This window comes from Sphaeramia orbicularis, chromosome 6, assembly GCF_902148855.1.
Source record: "Sphaeramia orbicularis chromosome 6, fSphaOr1.1, whole genome shotgun sequence".
Classification (NCBI taxonomy): Eukaryota; Metazoa; Chordata; class Actinopteri; order Kurtiformes; family Apogonidae; genus Sphaeramia; species Sphaeramia orbicularis.
The window spans coordinates 7,860,409-7,888,084 of NC_043962.1; the positions used below are offsets into that span (position 1 = coordinate 7,860,409).

Here is a 27,676-nt window from a genome sequence, read left to right on the forward strand (position 1 = left end):
TGGTATAAGTTATATTAACAGCTGTAGTTTCAGATAATTTCAGTCAGTTGTAGTTTCAGTCTTGTCAGCTGATTGGAACTTTTTTAATAACTGCTTATTCGCTAAGTGAATACAAATTAAGACAAACAGTTAAGAGGTTTTTGTGTATTTTCTTTTGCAGAGGTTTGAGGGTGTAAATGTCCCAGGTGTGCAGTTGTGATCAGTGGTGTTGACTGTGCAGTTCATCTGTGTTGAACAGTTGGTCCTTTTAAAATGGAAGCCTGCCTCAAGTGGACATTCATGGAACTACAGGTGTCTGCTTTGAATGTACCTGGTGTGTGTGTGTTTGTCCTCAGGAAACCCTCCAAACCACAGACCTAGACTCTGAATAGTCCAGTTCAGGCTGAAGGATGATTCCCCCACCCCCACCCCCACCCCCCAGACAGTCTGCATTTAGAACAGCACACATAAGAGCCTTCATTAACTGGACCAACACACAGAGGTTATTCTGAGACTCCAGCTGCAGCTCCAGTCTGTTCACATCCAGGTTAGGGTGGAGGTTTAGTCCTGGTCCAAGGTTGACCCCAGACCTAGATGGAAACCACCACAGAGCAGTTTAGGATTATCTCTGTTCTGATCTACTGGTCCACTAGTCCACTAGTCTACTAGGCTACTGGTCCACTGCTCCGCTAGTCCACTTTTCTACTGGTCCACTGGTCCACTAGTCCACTTTTCTACGGGTCCACTAGTCCACTGGTCTACTGGTCCACCAGTGGTCCACAGGTGTACTGGAGATCTTGTCCACTGGCCTACAGGTCCACTGGTTCGTTGCTCCACTGGTCCATTGCTCCATGGGTCCACTGGTCCACAGGTCTACTTGCTTTCTGCTCCACTGGTCTACGAGTCCACTGGTCTGCTGGTCCACTCGTCCACTGGTCCACTGGTCCACTGGTCTACTGGTCCACTGGTCTATTGGTCTACTGGTCCACTGGTCCACTGGTCTACTGGTCCACTGGTCTACTAGTCCACTGGTCTACTGGTCCACTGGTCTATTGGTCTACTGGTCCACTGGTCCACTGGTCCACCCAGATCACCCACCATAAAACCACTGGCTTCTCCTCATCCTCCTCTTCATCCTCCTCTTCTTCTTTATCCTCCTCTTCTTCCTCCTCCTCATCCTCACTCCTCATTCACTAACTATATTTTGTTGTTCAGGAAAGCTGTAAAATTAACATAGATACTCATTTGAGTCTAAAGTTTATTAGAACATATAACATGAATATATGAACAAACGTTTTATTGTATAAACTGGTAACTGTTTCACTGATGATCTGGTGGGAATGAAGGGGTTAAATGGTTCAGTTACTGTAGAAATAAACGCTTTTTCTTGGTGACTCTCCCATATAAATATGAATAAACCATAAATCACTGGTTCTGTGGTAAAACTGTGAAGATGAGGAGATAATTATTGTTTTTCTTCCCAGTTTTGTATTTTTTTTTTACTAAATGCATCCATGTCGGTGCCTGTTTTGACACCCAGTGTGAATGGGGGGTGTTCTGCTGCATATGCATAACCTCTGTACTAAAACATATGAACACATGAAGCATCAGGAACAACACTGGCCTCTGCTGACGGCTCATTAACACATCAACATTTCATAATTACAGATTTAATTCTAAAAACACAGGCCTTGTAATTATGTCATTTCAAAACTTATGTAACAATGAATGAATCAAATGGTTTAATTCCATGTTACGTATGTTGTAATTCCACAATTTATACTTATTATTATAAAAAATAAAGCAGTGTAATATACAGAAAATTATAGAAACACACATACAGTTGAATAAATAAGATAAGATAAAAGTAGTAATAAATATTCTACACATACAGATATTTACATAATAATAATAATAATAATAATAATAATAATAATAATAATAATAATAATAATAATTCCAGTTTGACTACTGCACTACTGCATGAAATGGTTGACCTTTGACCTCCCCCTGTGTGACCTGGCTGCTGTTGTGTTGTTTGACTTTTCCCATCATGCTTGTGTCTCTACAGGTTCATGTGGGCACCTCCCATCAGGAGCAAAGGGTTGTGGGATACATCACATGTACACACCTGCACGCCATAGAAGGTACAACAGCCGACCAATCACACACAGGGGCTTATTATGTCATTGAAAGGGACACCTACATAACTCCACCCCCCTACACCTACACAACTCCACCCCCTTACACCTACACCTACAAAACTCCACCCCCCAACACTTACACAACTCCACCCCCCTTACACCTACACAACTCCACCCCCTTACGCCTACACAACTCCACCCCCCAACACCTACACAACTCCCCCCCCCTTACGCTTACACAACTCCACCCCCCAACACTTACACAACTCCACCCCCCCTTACACCTACACAACTCCACCCCTACACCTACACAACTCCACCCCCCGACACCTACACAACTCCACCCCCCAACACTTACAAAACTCCACCCCCCTTTACACCTACACAACTCCACCCCCTACACTTACACCTACATAACTCCACCCCCTACGCCTACACAACTCCACCCCCTACACCTACACCTACACAACTCCATCCCCTTACACCTACACAACTCCACCCCCTTACACCTACACAACTCCACCCCCTACACCTACACCTACACAACTCCACCCCCTTGCACCTACACAACTCCACCCCCTTACACCTACACCTACACAACTCCACCCCCTTACACCTACACCTACAAAACTCCACCCCCCTACACGTACACCCTCATCTACATCTACACCATCCTGTGTTTCTGAGTCCAGACAGCTTGAGAAATGGGCTCATCAAACCCACGCTCCTCCTCCTCCTTTTTCTCCTCCTTTTTCTCCTCCTTTTTCTCCTCCTTCTGCTCTTCCTTCTCCTTCTCCTCCTCCTCCTCCTCCCCCTCCCCCTGTTCCCATGGCGACTGGCTCAAGCTGTTGAAGGCGTCACAGGCCTATTTAAATCCTCTGGACGATGCCTGGTTCATTTTTACCACAGACACATCCCCCCTCTGCCTTCTATTTCTGGACTCCACCTATGCTTCTCACAGGCCTAAATATAACCGATCCAGGGCTGTTTCTAAAGATACTTCAAACATAAACCCGATGGGGGGGTTGGGGGGGGGGGGTGTATGTGATGTACAGGGACGATGGGGAGAACTGGGTGGAAAAGGGGTGGGGGTGGGGGGACCTGATTCTAAGATGAGAAGCGTTGCCTGGTTGAGTGCTGGAGGCGTGATAGAACACAGATACAGAACATACTACAATAAAGGCTTCTGTGATGCGTACTACTACAGTAGTACTACAGCTGATAGTACTACAGCTGAGTACTGTAGTACTGTGCTCAGTGTATCAGGTGTTTGTGTATTTTCATCTGCTTCCTACGCACCTGTCAACAGCAGCAACCATAAACCTTCTACTACTACTACGACCAAATCTGTCCAAGTGCTGTCACATATAGAATAGAATAGAATAGAATAGAATAGAATAGAATAGAATAGAATAGAATAGAATAGAATAGAATGACTTTGTCATTATACATATGTACAGTGAAATTAAAAGACAGAACTCTCTTGTAGTGCGTAATGCAAAACAGTTTAAAAGGGGAAAAAAGTGTAAAAATATATACAGAATAAAAACAAGCATGTACAGATAAATATATATTGCACTGGATGGACAATGAGGATATATGTTATTGTTGGTTGTCGATTGTTGGCTGTCAAGTTGTTGTTGGTTATGTTGATTGTTGGTTGTCGTTGTTGACGATTGTTAGTTGTCGGTTGTTCCTGGTTTTTGTTGGTGGTGGTTGTTGGTTGTTAGTTTGTTGTCAGTTGTTGGTTGTTGTCAGTTGTTGGTTGTCAATTGTTGGTGGTTTTTGGTGGTGATTGTTTGTTGTTGCTGGTTGTTGTTGGCTTTTGGTTGTTGTTGGTTGTTGTCGATTGTTGGTTGTTGTTGATTGTTGGCTGTCGGTTGTTGTCGATTGTTGGTTGTTGTCGGTTGTTTGTTGTTGTCGATTGTTGGCTGTCGGTTGTTGTTGGTTGTTGATTGTCGGTTGTTTGTTGTTGTCAATTGTTGGCTGTTGGTTGTTGTTGTTTGTCGATTGCCGGATGTTTGTTGTTGTTGGCTGTCGGTTCTTGTTGGTTGTCGGTTTTTGATTGTTGGCTGTCTGTTGTTGTCGATTGTTGGTTATCGGTTGTTTGTTGTTGTCGATTGTTTGTCGTCGGTTTGTCGACACAGGAAATGGAAGTGTGTTCTGTGTTTGTATCCAGTCCACAGGTTCTCATACGTACACTTTTTCAGAGCTGAGTATCGAACGGGTCCAGTTTGAATTCTTTTTGTGTCGTGGGCTGGTTTCGCCCGTCTGAGTTCAAGCCGCCTCCACAGATCCCAGTTTCATCTCAGATCCAGTAAAACTCACAGAAACATTGGATTCCTCGTCCAGTGGAGCTGAAGCCAAAGCCTCCCACTCGTCCTCCACGTCTTCACACCTCTTTGTTTTTCACACTCTCCCCATTTCAGCTGTTATTTCTCTGTCAACCTCCTCCTCCCATTTACTGGATCGGACTGGAAACCAACGCCCGACACAAACCAACCCACTGAACTAAACACTAGAACCAGTAACATTTAACCAAACAGACAAAACTAACACGGACACAAACAATAGACAACGGTGACATTTACGACAGAAATGGGAAGCATCAGCAAAAGACATCAGTTTAAATCAGGAACCTGCAAAAAGCACCAGTAACCATTAAGAACACAGTAAAAGATTTAATAAAATAAGATTTAAATGCCATTAAATGTAAAAAAAAAATATGAAAAATTTGCATCAGTGTATAATAAAGCTTAAGCTAAATAACATTTGTTCTACCATTAAATCTCATGTAAAAAGGCTGGTCACTGTTAATAAGTGAATAATTGAGGAATTGTTAATCTACATAACAGTTTAGTTAACATTAATAAGCACATAATTAAAAACTTTTTAAGCCAACAAAGATTTGTTCTACCATTAAATCTGTTTTGTTTGTTTTTTTTAATAAAAGGTTTTTGACTGTTAATAAGTGTATAACTGAGGATTTATTAATCTATATAACAGTTTAGTTATACATTAATAAGCACAAAGTAAAAGGATTTATGAGGCCAGTAAGGAATTTGTTCTTTCATTAAATCTGATATTTATTTTTTTTTAAACTACAGTTAACTGTTAATAAGTTACTAATAAAGGATTTATTAAGCATTAATATTCTTTTGTTACATCTGTTAACTATTAATAAAGGATCAGTAAGAAAAATAAAGCTTAAGTTTGGTTTTTACACCTTTAATATTTAAAGTAAGTATAATTAACTGTTAATGAGCTCATACTTAAAGATTTATTAAGATATGAATGTGTAATATTAGTTATCAGTTTTCATAATGAAAAAATAGAAAAAGAAAAATACAAAAAGAAATACTTAACAGTTAATTAACATATAATAGACAAGTTATTAACATAAACTGTTAATTATCATAACAGATAGAGTTTATTACCTTATAAACATAGTTAACTTTTATTAAATTGAAATATGTATTAATATTAATATATCAATGCAAAAATGTGAATAAAAGTTTAAATTTGACATAATCAGTGTTTTTAATGTTATTAAATGAACTCATGAGGCTGTTATTAACGATGTTAAACAGTTCAAACTGGTTCATATATGTGATTTAAAGGCAGTAAAACACAGGATTTTATTAAATATTATCAGACAAAAGGCCTGTTCAGTGTGTTTTACATAAATATAAGAAAATATGAAACATATGAGAAAGGAGTGTGTGTGTGTGTGTGTGTGTTTATGGTTGTGTTTGGGAACAGCTGGTCTTTATTCATTATTATTTTTCCGTCCGTTGCCCCAGGCGACGCTGCCGTGCGATGTGAGCAGTTGGACCTCCTTCTTCAGTGGGGCGCTGAGTTCCGCCAGGCGTCGTCACGGCAACCGGAAGGAGAAAAGGTGTTTGAAGATCTGGTGGCCTTCGACGTCGTCCTGGGAGACCTCAACTTCGACAACTGCTCTTCAGGTACAGACGTTAGGCACCTGTTAATCACATATCAATCATATGTCAATCACCTGTCGATTGTCTGTCAAACATCTGTCAATTACCTGTCAATCACATGTCAATCACATGTCAAACTTCATCCCAACAGACTCATCATGTCTGACTCTGACTAAACTAAAGCTGAACTAAACACCAACCCTGACGCAGAGTAAAAAACTAGTATTAAGTTTTAAAACTGAATAAATCATTATTAAAATGATGAATAATTAGTTCAGTCATTAATCTGAGGTCTCGTTACCTGTTAATGAACTTATGCTGAATGTAGATGAAAAAAGAAAGTCGACATATCTGTATGATGTAGTTAACTTTTAATAAGCCATAATAAACAAATAAATAAATAAAAACAGATGGTTCCCTGTTAATGAACATGTACTGACTGTAGATGAAAGGTGATTTCTCCGACTGCAAGAGAAGCTCAGCTTCACCTAAAATTATGAAAATTAAATGGTTAAATATGTTCGGTTGTGTTGATATTTCATTGACTACAAATGTGTTAGAACACGTTCATCTCACAGACGAGTTCGTTCAGAATCAGCTTTATCACAAATCAGTGGACTGGATGTTGTTCACTTCTCCTCCATTCCCGTGTCTGTGTTTTCTCCTCCATCTCTGCTCAGTGCATTTGTCCGTAGACTGTGTCCGTCTCTGGGCTTCAATGGGACTGAGTGGAACAGTTTTTTTTCATTGCCTCAAAACTGGATGGTAATTGGATAAATGCCACGGTGTTGTCCCGCCCCCAGATGCTCAGTGTCTCTGGGGGTGAATGGAGCTGTGGGCGGAGCTTGGCCGGGCTGGACGCCAGGCTTCCACGTGCTGATTGGAGGATCAGTCGAAAGGCTGAATCCCGTTTGATTGACAGCTAGTTTGAGATCTGCTCCTTCACTGACACAGTTCAGTTTAATACTGTCGCACATTCTGCTGTGAAATTGAGAGAGAAACCACTACGAAATGACTTGTTAATTTCTTGCACTGTAAATAAAACACACTCATTGTACTTTCTTGTTTAAATTTAACATAATTTCAGTGTTTTCTTGTTTCAGTTACATAATTTAATCATTTCTTGTTCGAGTTAATATTATTTTGTAGGTAGTTAATTCAATCAAACTGTTGGCTAGGTCAGAGTGAACTAGCAATCAAGTCCCTGGAAAAGACGTCTACTTGGTACGATAAGGTCACTGAGCATTTTCTTAAAAAGGAACGGAGGGCCGAATTTATGTTTAAATAACTTGACAATTTTTTTGATGTAAGCCGACAATGAGCTTCCCCTGTCTGAAAGACCAGCAGCCGCCACTGCAGTAGATTAAAGGTAAATTCAAAACCTCCTCTTTTATCTGGAAGATGAAGAACTCACAGACATGTTTGGATGCAGCTCCTTTTCCAGTTCCTGTGTGAGTGAAATGGAAAATGAACAAAAACATCAACAAAAATGAACAGAAAATGAACAAAAACATCACCATAATGAACCTAAACTAAATCATACTCTCTTTCATGGAGGTGGATGTTTCTCAGTGTCGCCCCCTCCTGGTCAAACATAAATGGGTTAAATGTGTCAAATACATAATGTGTGTTTGTTGGTGCATCTGTCCTTTTGTTTGTGTCATCTGTGTCCTGTCATCTGTATGGTAGGTGTGTGTGTGTGTGTGTGTGTGTGTGTGTGTGTGGTGTGTGTGTGTGTGTGTGTGTGCGTGCTGTGTGTGCGTGCATGTGTGTTTGCGTGCATTTGTGTGTAACTGTTGTGTGTGTGTGTTTAATTGTTGTGTGTCTGTGTGTAACTGTTGTGTGTTTGTGCATTTTTGTGTAACTGTTGTGTGTTTGTGTGTAACCGTTGTGTCTGTGTGTAACTGTTGTGTGTGTGTGTGTGTGTGTGTGTGTAACTGTTGTGTGTCTGTGTGTAACCGTTGTGTGTTTATGTGTAACCGTTGTGTGTCTGTGTGTTCCAGAGGATAAGCTGGAGCAGCAGCATGCACTTTTTACCCAGTACAAGGACCCCTGTCGCCTGGGGCCGGGGGAGGACAAACCATGGGCCCTGGGTAACTACACAACTACACAACTACACAATGACACAATGACACTGTGAACATGTGAACAGACCTAAACTGCAGGCTGCAGTCTGACTGCTCAGGTGTCCAGTGTATTATGAACACTTTACACTTCATGTTTTTAAAGATCATATTATTTGTTTTAGGTCAGAATTCAGTGATTTTTTAAAAAAAATTCTGACTCATCCACTAAAATCAGAACATATATATAAACATATTATAAACAATATTAAATTCCCACACTAACACCCTTCTACCAAGTGAAAATACACACTGACACATTTTAACATTTACCATTTGACCCAGAACAAAAAATAATAATGTATATGAACCAGTGGATGAAAAAATAAAAAATAAGTAATGTAATTTTTATGCATGTATGTAAATGAACAGTGTTTGAATTCTGACCTGATACAAACTGAGCATAATGTGCTCACCCGAAGGTTAAAGGGTTAAAATATGACAAGTATGGAGTATATGGTATTTTTGTGTATGACTCAAGTTGATGACAAAAATAATAAATGGTAAAAACAAACACTGTGGCATTTATTACCGGTACAGTGTAGGTATGTTCTGGTTTGGACCTCCTGTCTGTCCTCTGTGGACTGGATCTGCTCATTCAGGGGCTTTAGGAACGTCACAGGGTCTGGGTCTGGACACAAAGACGGATTTAGCCAGAGGTTTTTCAGGGACACAGTGACGGACCTGTTCACAGGACGGGTTATTTATGTGGACCGAGACGTAGAGGGACGGAGGGATGACGCAGAGGACAGTGAAAGTAATGATTAAAAATAGTGAATTAAAAAAAAAATCATTCTTTCCTTACTACTGTTGTTTTTTTTTTTTTTACTGGTTGTTGATTTTCTTACTGTTTTTTTTTTCTTTCTTACTGGTGTTTTGGGTTTTTTTTTTACTGGTTTCTTTATTTCTTACTGGTTGGTTTCCTTCCTTACTGTGGTTTTTTCAGGTACACTTCTGGATCCCAGTGGCCTTTATGATGAAGAGATCAGTTCACCCTGAAAGTTTACAAAAGTAAAAGACAAACTCACACACATTCACATGTGCACTTTTAACTCATGGAACATTTTTTAAAACATGTTTTCAAACCTGTGTTAAAACCTGTTTAACCTTAAATTGGGTTTAAATGTTTAAACCTGTGTTTAAACCTTAAACTGGTTTAAAATGTTTAAACCTGTTTAACCTTCAACTGGTCGGTGTTGCGTCTAGTTTTTTTAGGGTGATGGAGAACGAGGAGGGCAGGAAGGAGTACCTGGTGTTTCCTCCCAGTAAAAGCCAGTGTCCCGGCAGCAGCCAGAAAGGACGGAAGATCCCCCCTGAAGGGCAACGGACGCCGCATCGACTACATCCTCTACAGCGACGAAGGCCTGAACCAGGACTGGAAACTGGTACGAGGACCTCTAGTGGTGACGCTGTGCACTGAAACTAAACCCATGTAGTTATTTAGTGGGAGGTGGTGTTGATAGAGATAGATAGATAGATAGATAGATAGATAGATAGATAGATAGATAGATAGATAGATAGATAGATAGTATAGATAGATAGATAGATAGATAGATAGATAGATAGATAGAGATAGATAGATAGATAGATTACATCCACATGTGTGGTGGTGACACTGTTGCATCATGGGTAGTGGTTACTATAGACACACCCCTCATGAAGACAAACTTTTACTTATTTTTACCGGAGTATAATTTTGACAAATGTAAAATTAATTCTATTTCTCTGTTGCCCTTTCATAAAAATTTAATTTGATTTAACATGATGTAAAAACTATCCAAATTATTACCATAACGTGGGGGGAAAAATAAAATAAATAAACCACAGTGTAGAAGAGGAATTAGATTGAACAGGATGTCTTTTTTTTTTTTTTTTTTTTTTTTTTTTTAAAGCTCCATTTAAATGATGGTAAATAAATAATGATGAAATATATCTGTTAGTTTCATCATTTGTTTAATTCAAGTGAATGGACAGGATCATATAAAATAATTGGGATTATTTCAATTTTTATTCTGGAGATTTTTTTTTACTTGATGATCAGTGACATAAGGAGAATGAATGGACTGGACGGTAAAATCATATGAGTCTGTGTCTACTGCCCCCTGGTGTTAGAGGACACTTACTGTAACTTCATTTCATCTGATCAATTAAATGCATTGCATTTTTTTAAAAAAGAAAATGAACATTTCATCTACAGCAGGGGTGTCAAACATGTGGCCCGTGGGCCAAAACCGGACACCAGACAGTCCAGTCCCTGACATGGGATGAAAATGACACTGAAGATACTAACAGTCAATAATGTTCAAATTATTTAGTTCAGGTTCCACATTCAGAATGTATTTTAGTGCAAAAAAAAAGTTAAATTATATTTTGAAAATGTTTGAATATACAAATTATCCTTTAAATAATGTGAATAATATGAACAACCCGAAATTTCTTCAGAAAATTAAGTGAAATTTTACCAATACTCTGCCTCAGTTTATCATTTACACACTTATAGATCACAGTGGATCTACAAACACACAAAATATTTAATAACAGGAAGAATATTGGTACAATTACACTGATAAATATGAAGACTTGTCATGTTGTTCATATTTGTTAAAGTTATTCACATTTTTATTCAGAGACTAATAATGTCCAGTGGTTTGGACCAGTAAAAAAAAATAACATAATACACTATAAATTATGTTAAAAATGGACAAATTTTAAGAAACATGAACTGAATGAATATAAATGGATAAAATTATATTTAAAAAAAAAATCAACAAAATAAATAATAACAAGAACAAAACATGCACAAAAAAGAGCAAAAATGTGAAACTTCAACAAAATGAAATTGGTCAAATTGCGCTTATTTTTATTAAGACATTTCATGTTGTTTATATTTGTTCAAGTTATTCACATTTATTGTTAAAGGATAGTTTATAAATGGAAATATTTTCATGTAATTTTACTTATTTTGGGTCAACATTTGTTCATTTTTGGGTATTTTATTGACAGTTATGTTCTTTTTTTAAATATATTATTATATTATTATCTTTTAAATTGTTTTACATTGTGTTCATTTTTTGTTAATTTTTGTTTTTTTTTCATTTTGTTAACTTGTATTCTTCTGCGTTCATTTTTAAATCATTTGTTGGTTAGTTTGGTCAGTTTTGGTTGGATTTTGTTGGCAATTATGTTCTTTTAATTATTTGTTAATTTTGTTGTATAATTTAGTCATTTTTTTTGTTAATTTCTATGACTATTGTATTCTTTTACATTCATTTTTAATCATTTTGTTGGTTAGTTTGTACATTTTCCTGAATGTAATTTAACTTTTTTCCCTTTAAAATGTTTGTATTTGTCGTTATTTATAGTTTATTCTGTTTTTTTGTTTTTTTTTCTGACCTGTTTTTAGTTCATGTATGTTGAACCTGAATCCTTTTCTCACATGTTCTTTTTTTCTGTTTAGCAGTGATGACTATTATTAACCCAGACATTAATGTTTTGGTTTCTTTTTTTTCTTTTTTTTCCAGGACATTGAGGAGTTCAGCTTCGTCACCCAGCTGGCCGGCCTCACCGACCACCTGTCCGTCGCCATGCGATTGTCCGTTGCCACTGGCGACGACGAGCCTTAGACGACCACAGGAGAAGAAGCCGATAGTGAATACTGCCATAGTGGAACATGTGAGGACCACCACTACAAACAGGAGTTTACACCAACACCGTTTTTACACCAGGATGAAGAAAAAGAAAAGACAGAACAAAGGAAAATCACCTGAAAATCAGCTGTTTTTACCGTCGGACGCGTTTCCTCCGGAGGCGTTTCCTTCATGTAGCCGCTTTAACCACCGTCAGCGGATGTGGTGGCGTCTCCGTCTGAGGGTTTTTATGTTTCCACCTTCAGGGACACTTGGACTCTCTGTCTCCAATGACGACGCTGATGTCCTCGTCCTCAGAAGGTCAAAGGTCAAAGGTCGGATCGTCCACCGTTCCACTCCGACTCCAGGAACCTCAACAAGTGTCTTTTTTTTCTAAAAAAAAACAAAACAAAACAAAACAAAAACATAGTCTTTCTAGAAAATGGAGAAAATAACCGTTTCTATCGTCACTGCACCACTTTTTATATATAAGGACTTTAATGCCTGTTTATTATTATTATGGGATGTTTCTAAACAGTTGTGGAAAGGGACTTTGGGGACATCGGAGCGTTTGTTTGATACTTATCGCATGTTTTTTCGGTGCAAATCTGAAGGTCAAAGACATTTTCCGGTGATAGTTGAAGGCGTCGAGGCCTTGCTGATGCATGATGGGAAATGAAGTCCGTTTACAACCTTTACTGCTTGCTTGAGTCTTGGATGCCTGAAGAGTTCAATTTATCGCATTTACCCTGAAGCACACACACTTCCTGTACGTCAGCGCATGTGAGACGCCGAACGCACCACGTATGAAGTATGCACCTGAACGCACCGTGGACTCGCACTAACACACACCTGATGAACGGAGGACGTAGATATGATCCGTCTGTAGCAAACGTCACTGTTCTGTCAAAGTCAAACTGACAAATCACGTCCAGTTGAACCCGTTTACGCTGATGTTTTTCATCCAATCATGATTCAACTGAAACCTCATCAACCTTAAGGCGGTATGACGCATTCAGTAGCTTTAACAGGAACAGAAAACCCACAGTTAGACTGAGTTTAACACGGAATAACATCCAGTTACTGTGTAAAAGTCGGATCCACCTTTATCTGTGTTGTTTTCAGGGTTAAATGATCATATATTTAGTTCTTATTTTCTTTTATTCACATACAATGAGAAAATACAGTCAGTATGTTCACAGCCTTAAAAGACACAAAAAACTGAACTAAATGTGTTGTAAAGGTTAAAGTTACTATTTAGTTTGACCTTTAACCCCGTGACGACAGTTAAAATCATCTGATGAATCAAACCTGGTTGTTATGGACTTTTTTTTTTTTCTTTTTTTTTAATCAGTGCATTCACTTTTGTCCATTTTTGTTAATTTTGTTGATGTTTTTGTTCATTTTTGCTCATTTGTTGATTATTTTATTCATTTTGTCGTTAATTTGTTAATTTTGTTGATCATTTCATCCATTTTTTTCAATTTTTTGATTATTTGTTCAGTTTTTTTAATTTTGTTTATTATTTTTGTTGATTTTCATTCAATCTGTTGATGTTTTTGTTCATTTTGTTGACTAATTTGATCATTTTTGCTAATATTGACGTTGATGACTTATGAGTTCAGTCATTTTGTTAGTTTTCTTTTCATTTTGTTTCTTTATTGATTATTTCAGTCATTTTGTTGGTTTGTTTTATGTTTTTGTTTTATGTTCATTTTTACTTCATGTTGATTTTTTTTTTTTTTTTTTTTTTGTGGCTCGTTCAATTTATTCAGTTTGAAATTAATGCCATAAATGTCATTTGTTCATGTCTGAACTGAAGGGTTAAAGACATGTTAAGGTCAAAGGTCACATTAATACGAGCACTGTGGTTTATAGAAGCTGTTTAATCCATTTAACTATAGGGTTTTGTTTTGTTTTGTGTTTTTTTCCACATATATCAGATTAAATACAAACACTGACAAATGCAGATGTGTGGACATTAGAACTTTAAAAAGGACTTTTACACAGTCCATGTTTATACTTATGTTTCAGAACAAACTCCAAAAATAAGATGAATTTTTATTATAAATACAGTATAATAATATAATTAAAAACATCTGTGTTGAACACCTTTCACATCTGTCTCTGTTTAGTAACAAATGGACATTTTCATCTAAAAAACTGAATTAATATAATAATATAAATCCGCTTAAAGTCCGATCCCTCCCACTTTTGTGGCCATTAGAACTATAATAAAAAAACACTGGACTTTTACACAGGACTGGACGTTATAGCCTTAGACCATGTTTACTCATATCCAGTATCTGTAAAAACCTATATTTTAAGTGTTTTAGTTTTTATCCACATAAAAAGTCTGGTTTATGTCACTGGAAACCATTGTTACTGAAAACTCTGTCCAAAGTTTCAATTTTGAAGATTTTGGAGTCCAAATGCCACAGTACGAGACAAAAACTGCATCACTATCATGTGACCTGTGTTTATTTTGACATAAACCACATGATGGCGCTGTACGGCGTATTTACACAGGCTCATGGAGATGAAAACCATCTGATGTGTATGATGTTATTATTGATATGATTGATATTATCAGTTTATATAGATAACTGGATACGTGGACTGACGAGCATCAGGAAATTCAGCAGAAAAACTGATCATCAATCAATGTTCAGTTCCAGAATTTAATGATTTTCTTCTGTTTTTAATTAAAGATGTAAATTCTCTGTTAGATATGTGGGAAAAAATGCAATATTACAGGCAACATTAATGCAGGTACTTTTTATTTCATAAAAACTGAAAAATCTACAGACTTTTTGTATATTCTTTTAAGTTTTGTTCAACTGATAAAATAAAACGTAACATTACCAGCATTAAAGTTTCTGATAATGTTGCATTTTTGAGTTTTGAGTTTTGTGAGTTTAGCTTTAGCCAATGGACATTTGGGTCAAATGTTGGAATAATGATCAGGTTAGTTGAGAATCAGCATGAAAATCATGCATAATGATCATTTCTGTTCACACTTTAATACACTGTAAAACTGCACGGTGCATTTACTGGATGATGTGCATGTTTTTATGTTGCTAATGTTCACAGCGTTAGAAAGGTGACAAACTGCGCAGAAAGTCCATTTATATTAGTGCAAAAACCTGTTTTTCATCCATTCTGATCATATGTTTCTGTAGAACTGACCCATTGGTTAAACATAAGGATTTAACTTTATTTTAAAGGTGCAATATGTAACATGTGCAGTGACATTTATATTTAACAACAGTAGAAGACAGACATTAGCTTAGTTTTTATGAAAGTAGTTTTGCATCAGAAAATGTTCATGGAAATGGAAACAAAAACAAACAAGACAAGCTTAAACATCATTATTTGGATTTTTTTGTATAGAATTCAACCCTCATCCTTTACGTCAAAGTCAGTGTTTAGTCGACGTTTCAGGGAAGCTGCTCATTTATTAATACATATTCACATAAAAGGTTCATATTTATTAACCCTCTGGTATCCGACCCATAGACCAACCCTAATCACCAAAAGCGCGTAATCTGTGCAGAAGAGAAGTAACGTCAAATATTTTAATAGTTTGTTTTTTTTACTTTTTTTTTATTTTATCAACTTGAGATATAAACAAAAAATACCAAATAATCAATAACTGTCATATTTTTTGACCCTTAAAATGTTATGTTTGTAATGTAAATAAACCATATTTTTGCTACAAAAACAAAAAGCATTTTTTTTAAAAATATTCTACATATAATTTTTTTTTTTTTTTCATCCTGGCATATGTCAATGATTAACACCAACATTGGCTAATATACATTATTATTTTTTGTGCTACGTCAGATGTTAAATGCTAAAATGTGTCATTTTGTACTCACTTGGTAGAAGGGTGTTAGTGTAGGAATTCAACATTATTTATAATTTGATGATTTTAGCGATGGGTTAGAATTTTAACAGTTCATACAAAAATGAACTTTTGAATTCTGACCTAAAACAAATTGTGAATAATAATATGGCCTTTAATAACATGAAGTGTAAGGTGTGCATAACATGCTCACCTGGATACCAGAGGGTTAATTCACTGCTGTTGCATGTTGTATCTTTAAAGGATGCGTCCCGGTGTCTGTTTTTATATAAAATGTGTCTCATGGAGGCATGTTTCGTTCCCTCTGAACTGACCTTTTTCAGGGTAAATGTTCTGTTTTCTTGCGGTTGAACCTCCTCATGTGCTGACCCACCGGGCTGGGACTCACCGCTGGTATTTTTAGTGCCGTCGACTGGAATCAGCCTGAATATTTCTGTAGAAACCTGTTGGTAAAGCATGAATCTGGACTGAACCTGTGATCTGCACAGGGATCTGAGTTTACAACAGGTTTTTGGACCTGACTCATCTGACTGTTCAGCTCGAAAACATGTTATTGACCCATAAAGACCCAAAAGAACCACTACCGACCAGAACCATCCACTGATCTGAACTGTTTAATACCTGTTGATCCATTGATCCTATCAATCCATGGAAATAATTGGTGTAAAATACAGTTCTTCGTCTTTTCATGGTCATCAGATATGACCCATTTGGACGTTCAGAGGCTCCATAGTCACCGTGGAAACACTGTCATCTTCTATAACATTGATTCACCAGTAAAACCCATGGAGTTGGATCAATGACAGTGGATGGAGGCACTGGGTTTATGTTCAGTTAACGAGAGATTTGTCTGAAAAAGGCACTTTTTCTTCAGTTTTCTCTGATTTTATTTAATAATTTGAGAATTTACTTTGAGTTTTAATGAACATCTACATGATCAGTGAATTAAATATAAAAAAAAAAAACAAAAAACAAAATGCAGAGGATAATATTATAATGAATGGTGATAAATGTATTTGGAAGCCGCCACAAAAATTGTTCTAGTTCTTTAAGGGTTAATTCAGTCGTTATGTTTTAAAGTCGTACAATGATGCTAAATACAAAATAGAAAATAATGTATAATTCACCTGAAATACATTAAAACTTTAACCTGTTTAGAAAATGTCAAAGAATATGATGGATTCATTCAATATATGACTAATACAGTAAAGGGAAATGGACATAAATAAATGATAATGTAATGTAACATAAATGACAGTATCATCTGCATAAAAGAGCAGTTTTATTAACTGATGATAGATTTTGCTGAAAAAGTCACCTTTTCTTCAGTTTTCTCTGTTTTGATAAAAGAACCTTTGAATTTACTCTGAGTTTAAATGAACATCTACATGATCAGTGAATCAAATGCAGAAAAATACAAGATTTATTTACATTATTATTATATGATAATAAATACTGATAAATCACTTAAAGGTTAAAAATGGGAACTGCCACATAAGTACCACTGGGTCTTTATGGGTTAATGCATTTTTTACTTTTTTTTTTTCTTAAACTCGTGTTAAAATGACGTGGCGTCACGTTTTTTGGTCCAAATGTGCTCGTACTTGTCGTTCCAACGGCGTTTTTCCAGGTTTACATCATCCTTCTGTTGTGACTGTGAATGAATGCAGCTGAAAACAGTCATTTGTCGACAGTATGAGTCTCATTCTTACCATTATAATCATTCAGATATTCTTCTTATTACTAGGCTTTCCATCTGTGCTTTGTTTCATTTTTCATTGCATCTGCTTTCTTTCTTTCTTTAGCTTAGTCTGTGAGTCAGAAGTTTTATTTTATTTTTTATTTCCACACATCTGATCAAATCTTAGTTGTTTCTTGGTAAATAGTCATGTAAATAAATTAGATCTATAGTGAGTTAAAGGAAGACGCCACGTGTTTCAGGTTTCATATGTTGGACGATGTTTTTTACAGAAAAGTCGGTTTATTTCTGATTTTTCACTGATGCTGTTTTATTCTGATTCATCCGCAAGAGGCGCCGTTCTTCACAGACGGACTCCGAGGGATTATTGATTTCTCTTTGCTTTAGTGTTTCATGTATTTATGCTTTTGCAGATTTGAGAGTCAAACTAAAGTGGGTACAGAAGTGTTCATTAAACGTATTTATGGGGAGAATGTGTTCATGTTCAGCAGAATGAGGAGGGGAAAAAACAGGGAAATCTGTTCCCTTTAAACCAAAACTTCACTTAATTCATTATCGTTTGAACATTAGACTCAGTAACTCATCCAAACCTACAAGAACTTTCTGCCAAAAACATCTATGTGATAAAATTAAAAAAATATAGACTTTATTGTCTTTGTATTTACATACAGTGAAACGTGGCTGCACCTTCATAAACATGCATAAAACATACATGTATCACACAACATATAACATACAAGACACGATTAATTTACTCGTTAAAAATCAAATAAAACTTGCATATTCAGTTAATATAATTCTATTGCACATTGTCATGGTTTCAGTGTCTAAACCTTGAGGTTCTGTTGTTTTTCATCAGCTCAACTGTAATTATTTAATTTATTTATTCAGATGATGCAGGAAACAGTGAAAAATATAGAACATCTGATGTTCTGTATAAAGAGTTTTTATCCACTCCTGTATCACTAATACTATGTTATTACCTTCATTAATATTTTATTATTTCTATTTTATTGTGTATATATTTTATTTTATATATTTTTGTTTATATTTAATTATATTTAATATTTTTAGATTTGATATATTTCATTATTATATTTCATTTTTATTTCATTATTTTTTTTATTTCCTTCTTATTATATTTTAATTTTTGTTTGTTTATTATTATTTTTCAACTCTACAGATTTGGGTCTAAATGACTAATTACTTTAGGTCTAAGCTGAACAATAACATTTAATTTCAGAAGTTATAATTACAGTTACAGTTCTGACGTTGCAGTATTTTATGTTATCTTGATGTAAATGTACCACATTAAGAGTAAATACAATAAAATCAAATGACTAGAAGAGTATTTTAGTATTTTAAAATGCTCAGTGTGAGTCTGGGTTCAGTTTCAGCTCCTGTTTCTGTTGAATACGAATAATTAATATCAGTCCATATTTACTGTATTTTAATAAACACTGCTGAGCGTTTACAAGAACATAATTGAATAATAATTGAATATAATTCTCCCGTACACATTAATGAACACTTCTGTTACTGTTCAGTTCTGTGATGAAGTGTCACTCAGTTTATCCACAGAAAGTTTCATATTAAACCTAAAGAACGTCACAAAACACAGCGACAATGCTAACGCTAATGCTAACACTAACACTGAGTGGATGTTAAGAGTTAAACAGTCATGAGGCCACATCCACAATAATATGTTTTATTTTACTCAATTTTGTTCAGTTTTGTTCATTTTTTCATTCTTTTACAAAATTTTTGTTCTGTTTTTTTTTTCATTTTTTCATTATTTTACTCCACTTTTGTTGGGTTTTGTTCAATTTTCATTATTTTACTCCATTTGTATTCACTTTTTATTATTTTACTCCATTTTTGTTGGGTTTTGTTTGAGTCTAATGACGTAAAATCCAACTTCCTGTTATTATCTTCTACGTCACTTCTGTTTTCTATGATTTCAATAGTTTTTCCACATGTTCATATAACAGAATTAAATAAATCAGATTTACCGGTATACATGCATGAAGACGTGGGAGTACTGGGGACAAATCCAGGTGTGTTAATCTGATTAATTATAATCAGATTACTGCTGTTATCTGATCAAACAGATCAGATTATACTGTTTACATGATCAATAATAATCAGATACTGATCAGAGTATCAGTGTAAACAGAGTCAGTGTCATCAGTGTACATCTGTAGACCTACATCTGAAAATACATTCATGTAAACATATAAATGATGGGGTCTAAGACGTTGCCCTGAGGGATCCCATTATCAATATAAATGAAATACAGATTATGATCAACATAATCTGATAACTCCACACTGATCAGATAATGATCAGAGTATTAGTGTGGATGTAAACGGGGTCAGTGTCAGGTCAGTGTATTTAGATCAGTTTTTCAGATTTGGACCAAAAACGTAAAGCTGCAAAAGAAAAAGTCGTTAATTGTCATGTTTTTCCTCCTAATTTCAGTTTGTGCATCTTTAATCCAACACAGATACTGAATTATATGTGATTATGTCAGTAATTCATCCTATTATTGACTATTTGAGTGTTTTTCAGCAGTTATTTTACCTGAGATACTTTCGTGAATTGAACTGTTTTCATTTTAATGCATTATTGTGGGTGTGGCCTAAACCTCCGACATTCCTACTTCACTCACTTTAGTTCAATTCTTACTAAAACTGTCAAAATAAACTCAGACACCAGATGAGACAGGAGTTATTCTGGTGGAAATGAGGCTGAAAAGGAAGATTTTACTGAAATAATCGTGTATTTTCCAAACACAGGAAAGAATAGATCTGCATGTTCTGTAATTAATGCTTCAGGCTTTTAGTCTCCGTTTGCGATCCTTTCCTGCTTTGATTTTCTATCATTTGTCCTCAAGAAAGAAAAAAAAATTAGCAAATTTGTAAAAAGTAAGAAAAATTTGCCAAAAATGAAAAAATTGTCATACATTTTAAGAAACTTTTGTTTGGTTTTTCTCATTTGTGATAAATTAGATGAGAAATGGACCAAAAATTAACAAACTCATCAGGCCTTTAAAAACTTTTGTTTATCATTTATCATAAATTTAAAAATCAACTAGCCAAAAATGAACAAAATTATCTTTTTTTTTTTTTTTTTAATTTAAAAATGTATGATAATTTTGTTCATTTTGGTTCATTTATCATGTCAAAAATGAACAAAATTATTAAATGGAAAAATGAGTGAAAAATTAACAAATCATAACTTAAGAAGGCTTTGTTTATTTTGGTTCCTTTACAATAAATCATTTGAGAAATGGGCCAAAAATTAACAAAATAGTCAGAAATTAAGAATATTTTGTTCATTTTTTGCTCATTTATCGTAAATTCACAAACAAGCTAAATGCTTCAGGCTTGTAGTCTTAGTTTGCATCTTTCCCTGGTTTGATTTTCTATCATTTGTCTGTTTTATTAATTTTTTTAATGGATGAATGAGTGAATTCCATCTGTTTCTCTGTAACGTGGCCGGGGGATCCATAGCTTTTCTCTTTCTAAGCTTCTTGGACAACTGCTTATTTTTTCTGCCTTTTTAAGAAAACAAATGAACATCCCTCTGTACTTGTGTGTGTCTGTGTGGTTTTTGAGTCCATGCCTCAACACTGACTTTTATGGTATTATTGGTTTATTATGTGGTTTATTTCCTCTTTTCAGCGCTGTAATGCTGATGTAATGAGACCGTGGTAAATGAAGCTGTTTGTCCTTTAAAAAGGACAAAATTTCAAGTAGTGAAAGAACCAGTGAAGGCGTTTCTTCTGCTTTTTGTCAACTCGGGACTCGTTGAACTCTGAAAATGTACATAATGGACTCGATATGAGTGTGAAAAACCCCTAAAGGTGAAAAATGATACTATTACTCATTATTAGACTGAAAACATGAAAGAACTGTTGTTTGAAGGTCAAACGTGTCGCTCATTATTGACTTTTAAACACTGAACTAGAGCTGTCCATTGTGTTTGGGATGATTAATCTATTGATTATTGTCTTTCAACTATCCCTCTGGTACCCGCCCACAGATGTCCTTCTAATCACTTAAAGCACATAATCTGCACAGTGGGGTGGTAATGTCAAAAGGGTTTTCATGCGCTTTATTTTGAACTCCTTTTTTTGCAAGCAAAAATGTACAAAATTATACAAAGTAAGAAAATTACACACTAAAACCCAAAACACAGTAGCTAATATATATCTGCTGGTTCCATCCTCTCAGTTTGGGGGCTCACTGCCCTTAGTGCCCCCATCACTACTGGCACCACTGTTGCCTTCACACCCCACATTTTCTCTATCTCTTCTTTTAGCCCTTGGTATTTCTCCAGCTTCTCGTGCTCTTTCTTTCTGATGTTCTATCACTCTGGATCACTACATCTGTCTCTAACACTGTCTTCTGATGTTTATCCTCCTCCACAATTTCAGGCTGATTGGACATCACCATCTTGTCAGTCTGGATCTCTGCATCCCACAGGATCTCTGCCTGTTTGTTCTCTGTCACCTTCAGCGGTGTCTCCCATCTGGACCCTGGGACCTCCAGTCCATACTGGGTACAGATGTTCCTGTACACTATGCCCTCTACCTGGTTATGCTGTTCCATGTATGCCTTACCTGCCAGTATCTCACACCTGCTGTGATGTGTTGGACAGTCTCAGGGGCTTCTCTGCACAGCCTACACCTGGGCTCCAGTCTGGTGTGGTAGAATAAAAGTGGGTCTTAAAATGAAACCTAAAACACTACACCGTGGGGGCAGTTCAGATGTGTGTGGGGGGGCAATATAAATATATATAATATAATATATAATATAATATAATATAATATATATAATATAATATAATATAATATAATATTTTATGTTATGTTATTCTGTATGTTATTAATACATATTATATTAGACTTTATTGATCCAACGAGGCAACAACAGAATAAAGTACAAGAAAAAATGTGCATGTATAAAGATAATATATAATATAATCACATTATATAAATGAATCTAGTCTAATAATTAACTAACATACAATCCTGCTGTAATACTAGTTACAACCACAGTTTGATTGTTTAATGAAATGTTTTAACAGGTTGAAGGCAGTATCATTATAGAAAACTGTTTATTATTATTATTATTATTATTATTATTATTATTATTATTATTATTATTATTATTATTATATTATTTATTACTTTATTTTACCAGGTAAAATCAGTTGAGAACAGCTTCTCATTTACAGTGATGACCTGGCAAAAGTCCCCAGCAGACAAAAACAGTGACCAAACAAAACAGAACAAAAGAAAAGAGAACAGATGAATCCAAGACTCACAAGTATAGTGAAGAGACTATAAGTTAAAAACAATAAATAACTACTAGAGTGAACTGGGAGAGAGCAGAAGGGAACAATCAGATATTTTATTTTTTATTTACTATTGTGAATATGAGCAAGTGTGTATTTTTATGAGTGGGTGTATATGTGGGTGGGGAAATATATGTGTATGGTTATTAAGTATAGATGGGTATGTTTTTTGTGTTTTGTTATACACTATATTGCCAAAAGTATTGGCTCACCCATCCAAATAATCAGAATCAGGTGTTCCAATCACTTCCATGTCCACAGGTGTATAAAATCCAGCCCTAGGCATGCAGACTGCTTTTACAAACATTTGTGACAGAATGGGTCGCTCTCAGGAGCTCAGTGAATTCCAGTGTGGAACTGTAATAGGATGCCACCTGTGCAACAAATCCAGTCGTGAAATTTCCTCACTCCTAAATATTCCACAGTCAACTGTCAGCTGTATTAGAAGAAAGTGGAAGTGTTTGGGAACGACAGCAACTCAGCCACAAAGTGGTAGGCCACGTAAACTGACGGAGCGGGGTCAGCGGATGCTGAGGCGCAGAGTGTGAACAGGTCGCCAACTTTCTGCAGAGTCAATGGTACAGACCTCCAAACTTCATGTGGCCTTCAGATTAGCTCCAGAACAGTGTGCAGAGAACTTCATGGAATGGGTTTCCGTGGCCGAGCAGCTGCATCCAAGCCATACATCAGCAAGTGCAATGCAAAGCGGTGGATGCAGTGGTGTAAAGCACGCCGCCACTGGACTGTAGATCAGTGGAGGAGCCTTCTCTGGAGTGACCAATCATGCTTTTCCATCTGGCAATCTGATGGAATGGTCTGGGTTTGGCGGTTGCCAGGAGAACGATACTTGTGGGAGCGCATTGTGCCAAGTGTAAAGTTTGGTGGAGGGGGGATTATGGTGTGGGGTGTTTTTCAGGAGCTGGGCTTGGCCCCTTAGTTCCAGTGAAAGGAACTGGGAATGCTTCAGCAGACCAAGACATCTGGACAATTCCATGCTCCCAACTTTGTGGGAACAGTTTGGAGCTGGCCCCTTCCTCTTCCAACATGACTGTGCACCAGTGCACAAAGCAAGGTCCATAAAGACATGGAGACAGAGTCTGGTGTGGATGAACTGGACTGGCCTGCACACAGTCCTGACCTCAACCCCATAGAACACCTTTGGATGAATTAGAGCGGAGACTGAGAGCCAGACCTTCTGTCCAACATCAGTGTGTGACCTCACAATTGCGCTTTGGAAGAATGGTCCAAAATTCCCATGAACACACTCCTAAACCTTGTGGACAGCCTTCCCAGAAGAGTTGAAGCTGTTATAGCTGCAAAGGGTGGACCCACGTCAGACTGAACCCATGACTAGGAATGGGATGGACCTGAAATTCATATGTGAGTCAAGGCAGGTGAGCAAATACTTTTGGCAATATAGTGTATTTTGTAAAATCTCCTTCAGTTAAATAAAGATTAGAAAAAAATAAAGAAGGGGAGAGTCAACATGTACAACAGTCAACTGATGAATGTTGTAGTTTCTGTTTAAACCTACATTTTCATTTGTATTCTTCATTCTCAGCTGGTATTTCATGTTTTCATTCAAACTATCAGCTGTTGTGAATTCCATTTTGTAGGAAAACCCCGTAAGAATCCCCCAACAGTCTGAGTCCAGGCCATGACCTGTGCTGTGATAAACCTGCTTCAGAGTGGAAGTCCCACTGGGTCCCATGAACCCAGTCCCACAGGGTGGACTGGTGTAAACATGTCCAGTGGGGGACTGGACCCTCGGTGGTTCCTCTGAAACATCAGTACAAACCCCGGTAAACAACAGGGAAAGTACTGGTACTCGAACAGGTTTATTCAGAGTGACTGTCTGGTTCCTGTTTCTCTGTCACATGGTTATTTACATTTAGGGAACTGATACCGATCCGTTACACACCCGCCAGCGCCGGTGCAGCCCCGACCTTTGACACGTCACAGTGATTTCCCAAAGTGGGGGTGGGGCCGGGGTGGGGGTTTCTGTGTCAGTACGATAAAAGACCAGGATGGAGCCGAGTCCACGGAAGAGCTGAACTAGTTCATCTGAGACCCACCTGGACCTAGACCTAGACCTGCACCTGGATCATACCTGTTGACCCTGACCAACATGGCCCGCTTCAGTCTGTCTGTGTTCGTCCTCATGCTGGCTGCTGTCACACTGACCCAAGGTGAGGCCTGAGGGGGGGCTGGGGGGCTGGGGGGCGGGAGTCAGAGGATATAGAACCTGAGGCCTGGGGGGGGTTGGATGTATGACCTAGACCTGGACCTGGGGGGACTGGACATATGACCTGAGGCCTAGGGGGGGATTGGACTTTGACCTTATGACCTGAGGCCTAGAGGGGGGATTGGATGTATGACCTGGACCTGGACCTGGGGGTGGGGGGGGTTGGACATATGACTTGGACCTGGACCTAGACCTGGGGGGGATTGGACGTATGACCTGAGGCCTGGGGGGCCATATGACCTGACCTGGACCAACATTTAACAGGTTCATTACCACATGTTCTGTATCAGTGAACCGTCTTTATAAACTGCTTTCATATAATCTCTGAATTTAACACCATTATTACTCCAGGTTTAATAGTTTATTGATAATTTTGCAAATGAAGCATTGACTCACATTTTATTATTAATGATCTAGTTTATTATAATACCGTATGTAACCTACAATAATGAATAAATTAAGTTACTTTTCTAAATAAAACTGTTAAAATCAGTCATGTTTGGATTTTGAAATTCATCTTGAGAAACAATTCTTTATTAAAAATTTACATTTTAGATTAGACTTTTATGTCATTCTGTTTATTTAACTCATAAAAACTTAAAAACAGCCACTGACAACTAAAACCATCTACTGATTTAAAATGTTTAATAACTTCTTAACTGCTAATCCGATTAATACATGTAAATAATTGGTGTAAAATACAGTTTGTCATCTTTCATGGTCATTAGATATGACCCATTTGGACGTTCAGAGGCTCCGTAGTTACCATGGAAACACCGTCATCCTCTACAATATGATTCACCAGTAAAACCCATGGAGTTGGATCAATAACAGTGGGTTTATGTTCAGTGAACGATAGATTTGACCGAAAAGTAACTTTTTCTTCAGTTTTCTCTTTTTTTTGATATAATAACCTTTAAATTTACTGAGATTTTATGAATATCTACATGATTAGTGGATTAAATAGGAAAATACCTAATTGCTGGAGAAAAGAAAAAAAACAACCACAAACAGAATTATGTCATAGCAGATGGTCTGGTTACAGTACAAGGAGGGCGGGGCTTATTGTTAATTGCCGGGCCATTCCATCCTTGGCTCTTTCTTACCTTTGTTGGTTTGTACTTGTCGTTGTTTACCATTTCTGTATCACTTCCATTACCACTGTTGATTCAGATTCAGATTCTGAAAACTTTATTTATCCATACGGACAATTCATTTACAGCTTACCACAGACATCAGCCCACATCCAAAGTGCAATGTGACAATATAATAAATAAGTCAGAGCACAAACTAGATCATTGAAAACAACTACGAATAATGCATTTAAATAATCAATGATAAATAATCAATAAATACTAATGCAGACTAAAACCCCATTGGTTCTGCTAACATTAAAAAAGAGAAAAATCTCATATAAAATGACTAAAATGTCAGAGTTTAAAACTGATAGCTGAAGGAATTGGTCTGTGATTATTGTTTAAATATTTTGCATTATAAGTTCTGCAGACTATCATTTAGATAATTGCTAAATATAATACACATCAGTTTTCCTCATCTGTTTTCTATCTGTTATTTACATTATTAGGACTAAACAGATGTTACTATATCATTAAAGAAGCAAAGGTCATGTGTTCTGTTGTATAATGTGAGATGGGGTGGGATTTAATAAGTTTTCTTCCCCACTTCTTTTCGAGCAGGACATGTTGAATTTATTTTGTTATTACTGGTGTACATGGCAATTACTATTTTGTCTTGATCACCTTTGTTTTTAATGTATCTGTTCTGCCATTAGTTCCTTGTACACAAAAGATGTTTGCTTTTTTCTTCTGCTCAAAACAAATAAATGAATGAATGAATAACAGATTGTGATAAATCACTTAAGGAAAGTTAAATATAGAGAAAAAAAATATTTGGAACTGCCACAAAAGTAACACTGGGTCTTTATGGGTTGAGTTAATTAGGTTTTTATGTTTTTCTTTTCTTCAGTCAGATGCAGTGTTGTTAGTTTTAGTTTTTTTTTTTGTTTTGTTTTGTTTTTTTTTTGCTTCTTTACATTCTGACTCTTTACTATTTACTAAATGTGATTAAACAGATATAATATTTGCTTCATTTCAGTGTTTTTTAATGTTTTTTTTTGTTTTTTCAGGTCTTCGTGGAGCTGGTCCCAAAAAATGCTGTTTCCGCCTTCAATGAGACGCCGGTTCCCAAGGAGAAGATTGTCGGATACATCAAGACCAGCCAGATGTGCTCCAACGCCGGCGTTCTGTGAGTACCATCGTCATCATCATCATCATCGTCATCATCATCATCATCATCATCACTGACTGAACCTTTTGTCTATCTCCCTCAGGTTGAAGACGGTGATGGGTCGTCAGATGTGCTCCGACCTTCTCATCCCTGGGTCAAGGACATCATCACCTACCTGGACGCCAAAGCCCTCCCAGGACAAGCATCTCACCTGTAACCATGGCAACACCAGTCCTAAACCTCCATCGGGGCCTCCTGATGGACAGAACCCGACCAGTAAATGTATAACGACGCTGATGCTTTCAAAACTATTTCTTCTCAAACTGTTATTACAGGTTTATGTTTGTAATGTGTTTGAAAATGAACACAACCACACATGTTAACATGATGAAATGTTCATATCAACAGCAGAATGTAACATATACATTTAATAGTGAAGT

General features: G+C 36.6%; 1 protein-coding gene and 1 pseudogene across 1 annotated transcript in view; both read left to right on the forward strand.

The window, feature by feature from the left end:
- The window catches only part of LOC115420760 (sphingomyelin phosphodiesterase 3-like), a 68,175-nt gene extending 56,260 nt beyond the window's left edge, over positions 1-11,915 (forward strand). The window contains 7 exon segments of the mRNA XM_030136261.1: positions 2,051-2,126; positions 5,927-6,088; positions 8,068-8,157; positions 9,134-9,188; positions 9,394-9,496; positions 9,498-9,572; positions 11,709-11,915. Coding sequence (XP_029992121.1) covers positions 2,051-2,126; positions 5,927-6,088; positions 8,068-8,157; positions 9,134-9,188; positions 9,394-9,496; positions 9,498-9,572; positions 11,709-11,810 — 663 coding nt within the window. The 3' untranslated portion in view covers positions 11,811-11,915.
- Positions 11,916-24,794: 12,879 nt separating this feature from the next.
- On the forward strand, positions 24,795-27,489 carry LOC115420757 (C-C motif chemokine 4-like; annotated as a pseudogene).
- The last annotated feature ends 187 nt before the right edge of the window (positions 27,490-27,676 follow it).